Source organism: Tamandua tetradactyla, chromosome 2 (assembly GCF_023851605.1).
Source record: "Tamandua tetradactyla isolate mTamTet1 chromosome 2, mTamTet1.pri, whole genome shotgun sequence".
In the NCBI taxonomy this organism is placed as follows: domain Eukaryota; kingdom Metazoa; phylum Chordata; class Mammalia; order Pilosa; family Myrmecophagidae; genus Tamandua; species Tamandua tetradactyla.
This window is the reverse complement of record NC_135328.1, coordinates 170,306,946-170,324,586: the sequence shown is the minus strand read 5'-3', so window position 1 is coordinate 170,324,586 and position 17,641 is coordinate 170,306,946. Positions and strand designations below refer to the sequence as shown.

General features: G+C 38.2%; 1 protein-coding gene across 6 annotated transcripts in view; it reads right to left on the bottom strand.

The window, feature by feature from the left end:
* Positions 1 to 17,641, bottom strand: part of NRDC (nardilysin convertase) — a 182,988-nt gene that overhangs the window by 41,946 nt on the left and 123,401 nt on the right. For all 6 annotated transcript variants that reach the window (XM_077149676.1, XM_077149677.1, XM_077149674.1 and 3 more), the window contains 15 exons: positions 17,044 to 17,148; positions 15,318 to 15,441; positions 14,716 to 14,802; positions 13,419 to 13,538; positions 12,409 to 12,460; positions 11,331 to 11,481; positions 8,987 to 9,114; positions 6,546 to 6,708; positions 4,963 to 4,994; positions 4,567 to 4,705; positions 2,384 to 2,431; positions 2,050 to 2,102; positions 1,552 to 1,635; positions 948 to 1,038; positions 543 to 659 (listed from right to left, as the gene is read on the bottom strand). In XM_077149676.1, coding sequence (XP_077005791.1) covers positions 543 to 659; positions 948 to 1,038; positions 1,552 to 1,635; positions 2,050 to 2,102; positions 2,384 to 2,431; positions 4,567 to 4,705; positions 4,963 to 4,994; positions 6,546 to 6,708; positions 8,987 to 9,114; positions 11,331 to 11,481; positions 12,409 to 12,460; positions 13,419 to 13,538; positions 14,716 to 14,802; positions 15,318 to 15,441; positions 17,044 to 17,148 — 1,494 coding nt within the window. The remainder of the gene's footprint in view (positions 1 to 542; positions 660 to 947; positions 1,039 to 1,551; positions 1,636 to 2,049; positions 2,103 to 2,383; positions 2,432 to 4,566; positions 4,706 to 4,962; positions 4,995 to 6,545; positions 6,709 to 8,986; positions 9,115 to 11,330; positions 11,482 to 12,408; positions 12,461 to 13,418; positions 13,539 to 14,715; positions 14,803 to 15,317; positions 15,442 to 17,043; positions 17,149 to 17,641) is intronic.

Below are 17,641 nucleotides of genomic sequence, written 5' to 3'. Positions count from 1 at the left end.
ACCCCTCTCTGCCTCACATAACAGTTAAATTACATCACTGCATAGGGTTGTATTAACAGGTTAACACTGGATTGCAGAACCCAGAGCTCTTTCTCGTAGGTTTACTAGCTTGGGCTAGAACTTGTCAATTGGCCTGCACCTGGAATCATTAAATCTGGAGGAGGAGCTGTGTTCATAAAGATCAGAAGTTTTAAGTTTTCTTTAAATAGCAGAACCCTTTTTTCTCCACAAAATCTTGTGAACCTCAGTATATAACGCACAGAAATGGAGCTGCTGTGATTGCAATGGAAGGGAGAGAACAGTTTAGTACCCTGCTCATTTTGGCCACCTAAGTTGCTAGAGAGATCATTCTGAACCCCAAATTTAACTGAGTCAAGAAATGGACAAGTAAATAGCCAAGCCAGAATGAGTGTCCCAGGTTTCTTGTCCACGTAATACTGGTTTATTTGGAACTGTGACTCCCGTAGAATAAGAAGCCCTTCCTTATCAGTGGGCTGATGACATCTATCAGAGCTGTCTTGCTCTGAAAACCATGTCGCTACCTCATGGGCAAGGCGGTCAAAGAGATACTGCTGTGTCACCACTTCATTCCAGTTCCTATCCACCTCTTCCCCAAGGTGGGTATCCTCGCACTCCTTCAGCTTGATCAGCGCTGTGACCTGTTCCCACCAAAAAAAAAAAGACCCTCAGGTATGGCATCATACCAATTCCCCCGAAACACAGTTTTCCCTGTTCTGTCTGGCTTGTGATGGACCCACTATGGTCCCTTCACTTGTGAACTGCCAGCAACATGGGAGGGATGAAGACAGGAGGATGGTGTGGTCGGATTAAGGTGAGATACAAAGCTCAGAAACTGGCCAGCACAGCGCTGTTAAAAACTAGCATCTGGTGTCTTGAGGGCTGGTCTGAGTCAAGGGCCAAAAGACCAAGCCAGCACAGTCAGTCACCTGGGTATTAAATGCATCCTCAGTGAGGTTCTCGATCTTCTCCTCAAAGCTAGAAAGAAACTCTTCTATCTTCTTATCAACCACTTCAGAGCTAAAACAAAACACTTCAATTAAAAGTCCTGAGACATTTTGTCTCGGGCAGAAGGCAAAGGAGGGAGTTAAGGCTAAGGCCTATTTCCAGGAAAAGAGGATGAATGAAGTTTTCTTCCCGGACCTCAGTACTCTACCTTAAACTAGAATAGGGAGAGCCATACCAACCCCCACCCCAGCCCAATTTCCTGCTATCTTCAACTGAAAGCAGTGAAACCCATGCTTGACCATTCCAAAGCTGAGAGCCAACAAGGTCTTAAACCTGGGTTCCAGCAAGACTACCAGGACAGGCATCCTTGCCTTTCTTGTCCTCAGGTCTCCCTGAAGAGAAGCAATATTGCTAAGACCTGGATCAGGCCATCTCTAAAACCAACACCTCCTCTCCCCACCCCCACCCCTGCACAAGCTGTGACTGAATGAAGCAAACCCTGTTTGGTGAGAGTTGCCTATGTTTTAAGGAAGCATAGCTCCAACTCTCCACACCCAGAATAACAGATTAGACTCAACTACTCACTTGTATTTGGTTGCCTGAGTACCCACGGTGACAGAGAATCCTAGAATCCCAGATGTGTTCCTACAGGTAGGGTAGACATGGTACCTAATGGCAGAGTAAGAAATTTTAGTTCAGGGTCCTGGGCCTTGCACTCAAAGGCACTTGAGATGCACATCCTTACTGGGCCTAGGGTGCACACAGTTTGCCTCTAGATGAAAGAAAGCCTTAGAGTTATATGCGCATTTATCTATTTCATTCTCAGATTAGTGTTCACCCTTCTGAATTGGAGACCTCAGGCTAGCTTTTTCTCTTGCTAACCTTGAAATGTGACCAAACATGAAAACCTGGTCATAGGCCAAGATAAAATTCCACAAGTTTTGACAAGTAGGTATGACTCTAAGGCAAGAAGAGACCAAAGAGCTCTGAGAGGCTACTAAATCTGGATATCTGATATGCCTCAGCCCACAAAGCAAACCCTAGAACCATAATTGAGGTTGGTGCCCTTGCCAGCAGACTTACCCAAGGGTCTGTTTGGTTCGAAGGAAGTCAAAACAAGGTTCTTCCATGTGCATCTGTAATTCAACATAGTACCTATCAGCTCTACTACTCTCAGTAGAGAAACCAAAAGTGTTTCATATACCCCCATATCCAGCCTCCCTCTTTCTTGTTGGCCCAGGACCCCTGTCCACATTCCTAACAAGTGGAAATATTAAATGACCATCTCATGTGCCCACTAGACCCTCTTCTTACAATCACAAGTCTGTGACCCTCAAGTCCCTAACCCCAAGAAGAATGGACAGGCCTCACGGGGCCAGAGATTCTTGTAAGTCCCAACTCTCCTTTACACACTTACCACAAGCAGCTCCATAAGGGTGTATTCTCTCAGACTCCTGGCACCTGACTGAAAGGAGAAGCTGGTCAGACCACTTGAAAATCCAGTGGCTGACAGGGTTTTTTAATACAGCTATCTTGGCAGCCACTTAATATGTGTCATTCCCACCCCTTCCTACTTCTCCCAGAAGAGTTAATGATAGCCCCTACCACCACTGCCATACTTTAAACAATTTTCATCTGCCTCCCCACCAAACTAAAAGTCTGTGAGGACAAGGTTCATGCTTGATCATGATATTTCCAGCACTAGCATAGAATTGCAGGCAGGCATAGAGGTGACTCCAATAATCTCTGGCCTACCAACTTCTGCCCAGAGGACTCAATCCAAATTCAAGCACCTGTAGTTCAAGGCCCTACAGGGGACAGCAGAAAATGTATGGAGATAAAGGATATCTGGATCTATTTCTCAAATGGAGAGAGAAAATGAAATGGAGTTTCTACAGCCACACACAGGAACCCAAACTAGTTGATAAGAAAAATGTCTAAGAGGCAGGAACCATACTTGGAACAATACTCTGACTCCTGGGAAAATAATGCAGTCAGAATGAAAGAGGACAGGAAGCCAACAAGCAAGAATATTGCTAGTGCATCCCAAAAAGAGGCTCCTGCAAGCTCCTCTGAAACTGACTCATTTCTATTCCTTCCCACTTCACCAGAAGAAACGAAAGCCTATGTGCCCTACAAGCCCTGATCAACAGAGCAATTTCCTGTTTGCCTTTAAAAGGACTGCAGCAAAACCAGTCAAAACCTCATCAATTTCCTCCTCGAAAAACTTCCTCCTCGAAGAGGAAGGAAAGTGATTCTATAAAGGAAGCAGTTTTTATCAGAATTCATTAGGGTCACTGTTGGAAAACATCTTCACAGACAACCACAACAATATGAAACCCTGCCCAGAACTCTGGAGAAGTATTCCTCTCTGGGCTTTGAGCAGTCAAGGCAATGGAAATATGGACAAAGCTAAGCAGGGTCAGACCCAATCATTTCTGGATCTTGGGGGTCTGGTGGTCATCTCAGCTTTAAATATGTTGAAATCCTAGAAAAGACCCCAGATAGGAATGTTACAGGCAGAGGGAAGAGAGTTCATGGACAAGCTGGGCCTCAGGGAAAGACAGAAATTTGTCAACCTAGCCCCAGAATCACTGTGGTTAAAGGATTCATTAAGAAAACTAGGATAAGGCTCAACCTCATTAAAGGATATGGCCATGATATGAAGCAGGTAAATCTGCTTCTGACAACCAACCAGAACAAATGTCAAGACTCAGGCCAAGAGTCAGAAACACAATAAAGGGACAAAGAAGGTTACAGTGAGGCCAAACAGCTCTGCCCAAATCCAGACCAGAGGTTCTTCACAGGTCCTGACAAGAGACGTTATTTCCCCACACAGGGAACTCAGGACCATAGCAGTGGCTACAGGAGTCCCAGAGTTGGGAAAGTCTGAGGTCAGGCTAGACAAAAAAGGGCACAGGCTTAGGGGAGATCTCCATAATCTTTGAAGTGGGTGGGACTAACCACAGGCTAAAGTAAACTATGAGCGGAGATCATTGAGAAAGCTCTTTCTTATTTTAAACCCCATCCCACCTCTCCAGAACGGTGTTCTTTCAACACCAGCTATGAAGAGAGAAGGAATTAACTTGAGTCCCAGCTGGTAGGGCCTCAAGCAAATAAGAGTCTGAACCTAGGATTCATCATCCATAAAACAAGAGGTGATAAGTACTTCTCTCAGGTGCTTTAAAACCTTTAATTATGACTCTGGTAGCCATTCTGTTTGCTATACATTAATTTTGTCTCTTTCAAAACTGTCCTTTTTAACAAATGTTCTTCTGCTGCCTGGGGTTCTGTTAGGGGCACAGAATTTCCATTCACACTTCAATTTCTGTCCCTCTGGACTAGTGGCTGGGCGGTTAATGACAATGCCTAACTTTGAAAAAGGATCCATTTCACTGACAAAAACAATTTTTAAATATACCTGCTTCAAGAGGAGAAATGACCCCAAAGCATAAAACTACAGAGATGATTGCAAAAGGGCCTCGAAGGTCACTGGTTCACTTACTGCCAGGTAGCAGGTACCCTGGACCTTCCCCCAGACTTTAATGCTCTATAGGTACATAGCTATGAAAATGGCTGCAGGCAATGGGGTCAACTGACCTGGTAATACACAGTGACTTCAGAATTGGCATCACCCTTGTTCAGGGCTCTCACTTTGCATAGGTGATGACCACTGGGTAGCTCTACCACCTGGAACTGCACAGGCATCTCCTGCTCCAAAGGCACGAAGTTCAGCTTGCTGAAACAGATTCAGGATGGGTACCTGAGGTCACGTGCCTTTTTCCCCTGGAACCCCATCCATTCACCCCCACCTAAAAGCTGTGAAAAAAAGACTAGGCCTTCTACAGTCCCTTCTGAATTACTGTTTATACTATGCTCAAGAAAACCTACCACAGGAAATATCTCAATTGTGGGTTTAATAACAATTCTTGCTTAATGCCCTCTTGTTGGTGAGAACACTTTATCCCCAAAGGGAAAATTCAAACCACTACTTACTCAACAACATATTTCAGAAAATCCACAGATTCCTAGGAGGCAAAGAAAAGAACTAGATTAGGTAACTTTATAATAAGATTTCATCCAGAACCAACTAATGCCAGTGTTCTAATGACCTGGGGAGCCCTGGATAACATTAGGGAAGCAGATACAGTCTGTCACCTAAACTGCTGGGCAAATCATTTATCAATTGGGCACACCATTCACTGTCATTATAGACTATATTTGTTGAATATTTAGTGGCCTTTAAACTGAGGAGCTCCTCTTCTATGCTTCCTTGGCACTCTGTTTACCTCTACAATGTAAACTTTTCCCACTGAATCAAACTTATTTAATGTCAATTGGCATCATTTATGACTACTCTGACTGTGTCTTAGAAACCTGTCCCGGCACAGAGTAAGCAACAGATTAACATTTATACTAACTGAATACATCTCCTTCCTCTCTAAAGACTTCTTTACTTACCTATGAAATGAGGGTAAGGAGGTATTAAATCATCTCTAATGTAGTTATTACCTGGGGTACTTCATGGTACTAAGTCCTCTGTACCATAAGTCCCTACCTGATCCTGCCATTGTTCTCAAAGAAGCAAGCAGCTGTTTCTGCTCTTCTTTCTGTGGGTGGAGACTTTAAAACTTCTTTCCATGGGCAGAACAGAAAAATAAGACTGGTTTTGGAGGTGGCAGATAAAGACAGAGAGGAAGTAAGGAGGAGAGCAGCCCCAGCCTCAAGAGTGACGATTTATATATTCCATCAAAGGGCCAATCTTGAGAAGCTGGGAAGCCACAGAGGAAGATGGTCAATGGCCAAACAGTTTAGAGAGAGAGTCCTAAACGAGCTCTTCCGTCTGGAGGAGGCCTCAGTTAGGTACAAGTCTTCATACTCATATCCAACTCAATATATATTGGAATAAACTCCTCATGTGCCCCAAACCAACTACTGTTACTACTCTTCCACCAATCCACTAATTCAAGTCAGAAAGTTGAGCAGCATCTGAGATTCCTCACTTCTCCTTCAACCCCACATCCAATTAGTTAATGAGTTTCAACCATCTTCTACCTCACTATTTTTTAAACATTTCTTGTTCATCTTTTTTTGCCTATCCTCAGCCTTCATCATATTTTACTTCAACTATTACAACAGCCTCATAACTGGTTCTTCAGGATCTTTCTTAACAAATCCTCTTTTAAAACCTTCAATGATTCTCCATTTGCTATAGGACTAAACTCCTTAGCTTGCACATAAGCTTAACATAAAGGTACTGCCTGTGTATGTGCATGTTTATGTTAGTATTCCTCACTGTTCCCTCTTCCCACTTTAATAACAGGCAGTACTACACTGTTTGTGTAGTACTTCAACAAACATAACAATAACATATATATTTGCCAAAGTCACTCCACTCAAAGTTCTGGTCCATTTCCAGCAGTCTCTGGACCATTTCCAGCATCAGAGGGGTCAAATTCCCTCCCAAACAGATTATGACAATGCTGGTTTGTCGGAAAGCTTTCTTTAGGAAAGAACTAATGCACCTCCAGAGCCCACACTGCATTCAGACCCAGCCAAACAGAACACCTCACACTCACTGTGCTTGTGACATTCCCTTGTACGAGGCCCTCAACAAAGAGCTGGGATTTGAACTCTTTGACGAAGCTCAGCAGAGATTCAAGGGAAAGGCCATCCATCAAAGCCCGGTACTTGTCAATCATAGACCAACGGGCATATTCCAGGATTAAAAGCCGCACATCTCTGTAGAGAGGGCAGAAGAAAAACAAAGCTTTTGTTTTAAGAAATAAATCTTGAGGGTAAAGACAGAGTTGGTCAAGTTTCTACAGAGGATCTGTTTCTAAAGAAAGACAAATTCCATCACAACTTGGGGAAACAAAATTATAATCACCAAAAAAGCATTTAAAATTGCAAACCTAACCTCTTACACCGACTGGCTCACCAACATAACAATTCACTTAGCTATCACAGTAGCAGAATAAAATGTTTTATACAGAGTTGCCATGTAAGTCTAATTCACCCAGTCACATACCAACTTTCAATTATTACTATTTTGGTTTGAAATCTCACTAACATTAATTAATGGAAGCCACCATTATGGATATCTATTACTAGACTGACATATAGTATAAATAGTGACTTGTGCTGGGGTGAAAGGGTGTTTGTACCCTAGAAAAGCCATGTTTTAATCCTAATCCCATTTTGTAAAGGCAACCGTTTCTTCTAATCCCTATTCAGTACTGTATGTTTGAAACTGTAATTAGTCATCTCCCTGGAGATCTGACTTAGGGAGTCACATCTTGATGTCATCTTGAGTGACCAAGAGTGGCTATTAAAATGGATTAGGTGGAGATGTGTCTCCACCCATTCGGGTGGGTCTTGATTAGTTTACTGGAGTCCTATAAAAGAGGAAACATTTTGGAGAAAGAGAGATTCTGAGAGAGCAGAGAATGACTTAGAAGAAGTCTAAGAGTCTCTTAGAAGAAGCAGAGAGAGGAAAATGCCTCCCAGGGAACTTCATGAAACAGGAAGCCAGGAGAGAAAGCTAGCAGATGACACCATGCTCACCACGTGCCCTTCCACATGAGAGAGAAACCCTGACTGTGCTCACCATGTGCCTTTCCAAATGAGAGAGAAACTCTGACTGTGTTCACCATGTGCCATTCCACTTGAGAGAGAAACTCTGAACTTCATCGGCCTTCTTGAACCAAGGTATCTTTCTCTGGATGCCTTTGACTGGACATTTCTATAGCCTTGTTTTAACTGGGACATTTTCTCAGCCTTAGAACTGTAAACTAGCAACTTATTAAATTCCCTTTTTTAAAAGCCATTCCATATCTGGTATATTGCATTTCGGCAGCTGGCAAACTAGAACATGACTCTAGTTCAAATCAGAATACCCGCTTATCCTCCAACTTTCCACTCCACTCCCCAACTAAGCTGTTGTCTTAAGATCTGTGCCTCAATTTTGAAATTTGTAAGACAAGGGAAATCATGTCTACCATTCATAGGATTTTTGTGAAAATTAAATTAATAAATACAAAAAGCTCTGAGAGCACATCCTGCACTAAATAAATCTTTAATAAAGAGAAGGGGTTATTATTACTCTCTCATACTTTAATAAAGTAGTACTTCAGAAATTATTGGGATACACAGGGTTATTTATTTCCACATCAATGGTTCCGGACAACTCTCCTTTCCTACTTAGTTATTGTTACTTTTTATTATTACATTATCAGTTATTACATATGTGACTCAATAGCTTCCTTCCCTGCTTTCTAATTCTAGTAATTTATGGGCTCATTTAACTGTGTCAAAAACAAAGGCTCTACATAAGGTTGTGTTGCCTATTCACCATTTATATATGCCCAGCAAGGAAGTCAAGGAAGGGCTTGTGATACATGTGCAGAAAGGGCTGTGTCTGCTCACAGAGGACTTTTCTCTTCCACAAAGGCTCCATCTGCCGACACAGGCTACTCCAATGGGGTTCATTTTTCTGACTGATGCAAAGATGCCCCTTAGGTTATCTTTAGCCCTGGATTGAAGTACAAGCAGGCTCTGGTGGAAGGCCCAAGGAGGTTGCTTATTAGCAGAGGGTGTAAGCATTAGCAACAGATGGTTTAAGAACTTTTTGCTCACTTCTGGAACCCTGTCTGAATTCTAAATAGTTGATGCTGCCAGATAAGTGATGTGTTAAGCAATTTAAATTAGCTACCTATCACAAACAAATAATTTGGGGCTACAATAAAACCAGCACTTCTTTAACTGCTACTTACAATCTGGAAAAACACTCTTCTTTACCATCAGCCTCTAATTGGGTACAGTAGGCTTTCAGTTCTACCTATAGATATCTACTTAAGCTGGTTTTAGAAATCCTATAATCCGGTGGACTGTTTTCTTAAACCATAGCATTCTTCTAACATGTCTGAAAACTAGCACTGAAACTACAGTCCCACCTACCCCCTAGGAAAGCAAATACTTTCAGGTCCTCAATATATAAGCTGATCCCATGTATACCCACTTGGCCAGAGTCTCAGGCTTGATGAGGATATTAAAGTAGGTCTTCTTCAACTGCTCCGTTATCATTGTAAAGACAGCTGGTGTGGAACTGAATTCAGCTAAATAGTCAATAATGAGCTGAAACAGCAGCTAAAAGGAAAAGAAAGAAATCCTTTAAGTGGAGAAGCAGGAAAATCCACTATACAAGGGGGAAAATGTTTTCCTTTGGTTTATACCAGGGGTCTAGCATGGTACTAGGCACTGAAGGCAGCATAAGAGAAGTAGTGATGACTCAGAATCCTCAGGGTTCAAAATCCTTAATAACTATTAGGTTTAGAGCATTAATTTTTCTTTTTTGCATGGAAGTGAACCCGGGTCTCTGGCATGGCAGGGGGGGAGCTCTGCCTGCTGAGCCACTGTGGCCCGCCTAATGTTTCTTTTTTTTTTTTTTTTTAACAATTTCCATGAGTAGTCTCAAATATTTTTTAGCTTAAAAATAATAATTATTCCCCACCCCAAAATGTGACTTTAACTGGACTATTTATATATTAACTTTGGAAGCATTACTAATTTTATGATATCAAACTATCCTATCCAGAAACATAATGAGTCTCTCCCTTATTGTAAATCTTTTATTTTTAAATTTTCTTTTAGTTTTGTAGTTTCCTCTGCATGTGATCTGTACTTTTAAAATTTGTTCCTAGGTATTTTATTATTTTTCTCAATACTATAAAATGAAATACTTTTCGTCACACATTTCTAAGTAATTATTGCTAATACAGGAAAAAAGAGCTACTGACTGAGATACTTATCTTGTGACCACCCACATCTAATCAAATTATTTTTTAATTTTAGTATTATCTTAGGGTTTTCTAAATATACAATCATATCATTTGTGAAGACAAAAAATTATTTTCTTTTCCTGATTTTACTACTCAGCATTTTATCATTTAATGTAACACTCGTGTTACTGTTTTGAAAATTGTTTTCTTCTTATAATAGTTAAAATAATTTTCCTCTCTTTTTACATTAATTATTGGGAGTGACCAAATTTATCAAATGATTTTTTTTGCATTTATTACTATATTCATATGTTTCTCCTTTGACTAGTTTTGTAATGAATTATTTTTGTCATCTTCCTAATGCTCAATCACTCTTGCAGTCCTGGCACACAGTCATGGTAAATTATTCTTTTGCTATGTTGTTGGATTTAATTTTCAAATTTTTAGAATATTTTCATCTGTATTATGAATTATTCATAAAATTCATATGTATTTCTAGAGATGAAAATGGTCTGGAGATTTCTATATATGTTCTTTATCCGGTTTAATATGAAGCTAGGTAAGCTTCATAGAACGAAGAACATCAAATACTTTCTATGTTTAGTATTTTTCAAAAGCTCTCCAAATATTTTCAAACCATACCTCCCAAATGACAAATTAGGCTTTAATCTATTAGCTCTTAAGTTACATTTTATTTATACCTTTTAAGATTGACAAAAGTAAAATATTCCATAGTGCCTCCTCCTAAGACCAATTTTCATTCTTTGGGGATTAAGACGGGTGAGGGTATAAAGGTAAGAGCCATCCCCTTTCGCTAGAGTTTTTGCCAAGATACAGAGGCTATCCCCCTTCCTAGCACAGGTCTAACTTCTTGCATGTCCTTTCCCAACTTCAATATATTAATATTTAGATATATAGACAGAAAATCTGTTGTTATGTACATTATGTTATTTACCTGGTATCTAATGATCTAATCCTCTTAGTAGCATCCCATATTATTTTTTCCTTTGCCTATGAAGTTTTTAACAAAACTGGAACACATTCTTTGCCAAGAGATAAATTACTGACAAGGGATAAACTCTGTTTTTAAAAGACTCATAAACTTAGAAGGGAAACAAAACACACACACTGGAAATAATGGGAGAGAGTACAAGAAGAAAGGAAATAAACATCTGATTTCTATTCCATGTCAAGCAATGTTCTAGGTGCTTTAAATATATTATTGCTGCATGGTATGACATTAAACTCAAACCAGTCCTAAATGCCAATGTTGCTGCAAAGAAACTGACAGCAAATAGTGAAAGCAAGCTTGAAGGAGGGTCTTGCTCCTCCTTCAGTAATTAAATTACCAGTAGATTAAATTAAATTACCAGTATATTAAATTAAATTACCAGTATTTAATATATGTTGCTCATATGCATGGTCAGTCAAGGTTTTGTTGGCAGCCACAGAAAATGCATGGTAATCCATATTTCCTTCTATGTACAGTACATAATACATAAGCTTCTATGACCTCGGTACTATAAGAGTATATTTTAGTATATTTTAAAGCTCTATAAGAAGAAAACAAGTACATATACTTACAGGTAGTTTGTGGTTAAATCCTTTCACTCGAATAATTAAACCATGTTCTCCAGCTACCAGTTTATACTCCAGCTGTGCAACATCTGCTTCATAAGCTGGTTCCGCAAGGTTATGGGTAAGGATGTTGACAAAGATATCAAAGAGGACTACACTGCAAAGTATAAAATGCAAATAACAGCATTATTAATTGGCAAAAAAACAAGATGCCTTGTTTCAATTTAGAGTAAGAATTTTTACTTTTCCAAATAATTTGTGCTAACTAACTTCAAAAGTAAATACAGCTTACTTGCAACTGGGTTTCACAATGGCATGACAGAACTCCCACCTTCAGCAGTGCTTCCCAATCTTTCTCACATCATAAACACATAAAAAAACGATAATATCTGTACTGTCTCATGGGGCATATAGATGAAGGCACCAGAGGTAACTGGTTTAAAGGCTGTGCTACCCCCAACCTAGGCATCCTGGCTGATAAATTAAAACTCTGAGGGATGGGAGGAGAGTAGTGCATTTTTTAAAGTGGATATTAATAAGTGTTAGCGCTGCTTGTCATTTTAAGGTTAGATTTTATAGTTTTGGTGGCAAAGGAAAGGAAGAAGCAAACCAGCATTTCCTGAGCATCTCCTATATCTGAGGCATTGTTTTACGCTCTCTGATCTCCCATAATGCAATTATCTACATAAATATTAAATTAATTTGCTAAGACCAAGGTATAATCAGATTCCTTGGCGGTCTTTAAATATCAGATCAAGAGCTCAATCAACCCTCATTATAGACTGGACCTAACACAAATGGATCTGTAAGGAACTTTCTCAATCTAGTAATCCTAAGACTAGTCTATAACATCAGCATGTTTTATGTATAGGTACTAGCAAATGGAGTAGCCATAGACCATTTAAGTGTTTAGTACCATATATAAATAACTTGCTTTAAGCATAGAAAAAATATATACATGAATCACTCAATAATACAGCTTAAGTATATTAAGGCTTGAGAAAATGATAGAATGATTCAAAATGAAACAAACAGCTTTTCAACAATAAAAAAATATTTTCCAGAAAAGAAGAGGATTGCTTACTTTGCTGCAGACTTCTGTATCAAAGGTGAGATCAGATGAAAACGTATATACGCTAAAAGAAAAAAGACCATAGATAAAAAAAGAAATTGAGGGTCAGAGGCCTCAAATATTTTATACATCTGCTTATTTTCCCTTAGTACTTCTTTTCAGAATTGTTTCAGAAACATTTTTTAAAATTCTGAAGTAACTTACTATTCCTTAAATCCTCAATACATTTTTATCTTTAAGGGTCTTAAAAAAATAATATTTACAATGCCAAATAAAGTATCCCAGAAGGTACATTTTAATTTATGGGAAACCAGATATACAGACAGATACACAAAGAGCAACATGTCCATGAATATTTATCAATAGCCTCAGTCTACTGAAATCAAGAGTATCAGGAGAACAACCCCAACGTTCATGGAAGTTATATCACAGGCTTTCCAAAGAAGATGAATAAATGCTAAGAACAACTTTAGAAGGTCTTAAACATTACGAAAAAAAAAGACTGTCAAAACAGCTTGCCTGTAAATTCAAGAATCCAACAGAGCTACAGCACAGTTGTGTTTGAAGTTGAGGATATGGATTAAAGGGCTCCTAAGAGCACATGGCTTATGAGTCCAAGCTACTATGGTAAATTTCCATGCTGTGCACAAAACAGAAATTTAAAAAGCAAATACCAATGGCCAGCACTTTACATGGAAATGCAAAGACTTCAGAGTCTATTTATCTGCCTGCTATACTTCCTTCATGCTAAAAAGCAAAAAGGAGAGGGTGATGGATAGTGGAGATTTCACATTTATTATGGTGGACTACACTGTTGTGTCTAAGAATACTTTCTTCATTGTATTCTTAATTTATATATTTAAAAATAATATTCAAATAGTACCACCAACTCCTTAAGATGACCAAAACCCTGAGAACGAGAAAGGGAGAGAGGTGACAGACAGAGGAAAAAAAGTTACTACAAAGTTGAAAAAGACTTGTTATACTTATTTTACTCCTTATAAGGAAGGTAACCACTTTACCTTTGGGGATTTTGAATTTGTTGTCTTTCTTATACCAAAGGCAACCTTGCGGAGTATTCACAGTTTTAACAGGATATTCTGTCTCAGGACAATCAAAAGCCTTCAATGTGAAGTCCGTGGCTAACAAAAGAAGAGACAGTTTCAAATCAAGTAGGTATTTCAACAGAATTCCTAGAAATCCGTTCTTTTTTTTATCAGAAGTCTAAGTTAGTAACTTTTGTTTGAGGCAAAAATAAGCCAAAATCAAATAATAGGGCATAATAATTAGAATACTGTAAATAAAATTTTCTTGACCTTGAATTAAATGAATTCAGAAAATCTGTAATTTCCCAAGAGTTGATTCTGATTTCTACACATTCTGCTTTATTCCCTTTCTCAAAAATAATTTTAACTAGGAAGGAAGGATAGTTATATAAACCAATTTAGGAATGAATCCACTTTTAAGTGAGAATGTCTCTTATGAACATTAAAAAGTTAGAAAAAGTTCTGCTCAAAGTAAAACTTGTCCTTTTAGTTAATGAAATCACAAATTGTTTCAAACACGTATGTGAGAAAAAAATTTAGGAAAAATTAAAAGTCAAAAGGAAAAAAAAGCACTTGTATTAATAAGAAATGACAGGGCTGATTAAAGTTCAAGATACAGAATTCAACTGCCCAAAAATAACATACAAGACTTGTAGAAAATGGCATTCTAAGTAAATTGTAATTATGTACAACTATAAAACTATTTACCTAGATCACTGGGTTTCAATATTTCTTACTGTTTCCCACAGTAAGAAATGTGTTTTACATTGAAAGCTAATAGACAGATACACAAATACACACCTATCTTAAACAAAAGTTGTTGAAATAACACTTTCTTCATGCCATGAAAGATTTTGCTATATTCTATTCTAACTGATTTTTAAATGATTTCACAACTATTACACTGACCTCACAACCCATTACAATGATTTACAACCCTTTCATGGCTTGCAACTTGCAATTTGAAAAACACTAGAACAACATGACAAAAAACCGACAATTTGTAAGAAGACTGATGTGAAAAGATCAGTTATGACATGCAAGAAAAAACATATACTTCAGAAATACTCCAAAATAGGTTCTGGCTCCTCTATTCACAACTGAATATTCTTGGTCAAGTCATTTTGCTTTTTTGAACCTCACTTTACTCATTTGGAAAAGTAAGAAAACAGTGAATTCTGGTTATTTTTGTAAAACATAATATTCATATGCTAGTTGTTATGTTTTACTGTTATGTGGGTGGATTATGTAACATGGTTGCTATTTCACTGACCAATGTACTTGTTTTCAGCTGGAAGATGAAGATCTGGATTTAATTCAAAATTACTACTCCATAGTTCAGCCCAAGAGTTTTCAATATCTGTAGAGAAGGAAAAAATAAAAGATCTGAAAAAAATGCAATGTTCAGAATTTTCATAGCAGACCAATCATCAACCGGCCTTCACAAATTGATTCTCCTTTCCTAAGAAAAATGAGTGACATATACAGGAATTCTAAAATCTTGCTACTCAAAGTGTGGTCCCAGCAGCTTTGGCACCATCTCAGGCCCCTCCCCAGGCTTACTGAATCAAATTCTATATTTTAATAAGATCTCCAGGTGGTAAACATTCATAAAGTTTGAGAAGCACTTTTCTAAAACACAAAATCTGCTTCCCAAATAACAACATAACGGGATTCTTTCACTGGTACTAAATACAGATTTATGAAAAACAGTTTTTTGCAGGAAACAGCATAAATATTTCTCATTTCAAATTAACTTAAAAAGAAAACTATACTTTTTTCCCACAGGAAATATCAGACAAGTTATTAAGGAATAAAAAATTTCCAGGTGAGTCAGATACACCTAAATGTAGAAAAACTATTGAAATATTTTACCTTCCATGTTATACTGAGTCCCAAACCACTTTTCCTTGAGGTCACATTTTCCCTCATTAGCACCAGACAACAGAACAAGATTTGCTTTCTGAGGAAGTAGCTGATTAAGGGCTTCAGCAATGACCTAATGGAAGGGGTGGAAGGGAACAACACAAACATATAAAAAGAGTAATTTTAAACTATCATATCTCTGTTAAAAACGCAAAGTAACATTATGTCAGGAGCCCCCAAGATCCTAGCATCTTGATGTTCATGAAACTATCTATCTACAATCCATGAAACCCTAATTTACAAAGCTTCATTAATATATCAGCTGTTTCAAATATGTTTCTTGAGATTGCTATATAAAGGCTCACCTCAAATCCTATTCAGCAACAATACCAGAGGTAAAAAAAAAAAATAGCTATCAGTTACTGAGACTTTACTATATGTCAGACAGTGCTTAACATACATTACTGCATTTAATTCTACAAATGCTGAGGTATATCCATTTTATAGACAATAACTCAGCCTTAGAGGCCAACGGTTAAGTAATTTGTTCAGAAAAAGAAATTGATTTGCACAGAACAACACAGAAGTGGCAAAGTGGTTTCTAACCAAGTTTATGTATGCCTACAAAGACTACACTCTTAACTGCTATGCATTATGCCACCTCATACCCAAGAATTCGTAAAATCATCTCAATGTAGGATCTCCTTGGATAATTCTTCAGCTATGATATGGACCTAAGACAGAATTTTGTGGGTGAAATTTGGAACCCCAGCTACTACTTAAATGCCATTGCTTTGAGAAGAAAACAATAATTGGTGGTTTAGGAAAAACACTTGGGCCCCTAGGCACATTCAGCCTATGGAGAGATTCTCAGCAACATTATGTGGTTGCTGCTTCCTCCTTTACCTTTCTGTTTCCTCTTTTAAATAAATAGTTTTGGGATACTTTCTATCAGGATTTCTCAACCTCAGTACTTATTGACATCTAGGGCCAGATAATTCTTTGATGTGGGGGAATGTCTTCTGTATCATACAGTGTTAAGTAGCACCCCCTGGCCTCTAGCCACTAGATGCCAGCAGTACTTCCAGTGTTGAGACAACCAAAAATATCCCCAGACATTGACAAATATCCCCTGAGGGAAAAAATGAAGAATTAGTAAAATGGTCTCAATACAGGGCCCTACTTTGAGAATCTTTCAACTATATATGGACTAAATACAGGAACCCTAGCTATTAGTGGTTAAGAACCACTGCCCTATGTGATGCAAATTAACTTACTCTCCAAGAGTAGGAAGAAAGACCATGGTGACTTTTTCTTTGTATGTAATAGTATCTACATGTAATATATGTTTCTAACTCAGGGAAAATTACTAAAAATGTAATTGTCCTGAATCTCCAATTGAATTAAAAGGTGAGCTAAACTATGCTCATAATAAACTATGCTCTAAACCAATCACAAATTCTGGGGAATCACTCTATTTTAGAAATATTTCAATACTTTAAACAGTAATAATGGTACCTAAGAAAACGACTTGATTTTCCCCTCTCATATTAAAACATAATGGAATAAGAATCATGAAAAATCATCCATAAAAGAATAGATGTTTCTTCCGATTAAACAAATTAAAAACTGGGCCAAATATAACTGAGATTTCTCTTTTCCCACAGTTCTTTATCTCTGCACTCTCTCACCCTTCTTTCCCCCCTAAAAGTTTTTGAAATGGAAACCTCCTTACTTCTGGCTTGTATTCAAAAAGAAGCTGATCGCCAGTGAGAAAGTCCTGCAGTGGGTATAGCTGCATGTTTTCACACATGTTTTCCACATACTCAACTGGGTCTGTCTGTAAAGAGGTAAAATTATTTCACATCCTATTATTTTCCTTAGTTCTCCACAACATACAAAATACTTTTTTTCCCTCATTTTAACCAGATAGCTCAATAATTGTGGCTTAAGAATCTGATGCTCAGAATTCCAAGAAATACAGCCTGAGCTACCACTTGAAGGAGTTCACTCTCACACTGCTCCAATTACATCCTAAGCCCCACAACATCCTAGGTTTTAGTCATATCACAGCCTCTTAGTTAGTGCTATTACCAAAATGAATGGTAAATGCTTGTTCACATGCCAAGAGCCCCACATGATTCTGAGGTTCAGAAAGACAAGGTCTTCATCATTTTTTTTTTTGTTTGTTTGTTTGTTTTTGTTTTTTTTTTTTACATGGGCAGGCACCAGGAAACGAACGCGGGTCCTCTGCATAGCAGGCGAGCATTCTTGCCTGCTGAGCCACCGTGGCCCGGTCTTCATCATTTTATCAATACGGTAACTATCAGCTA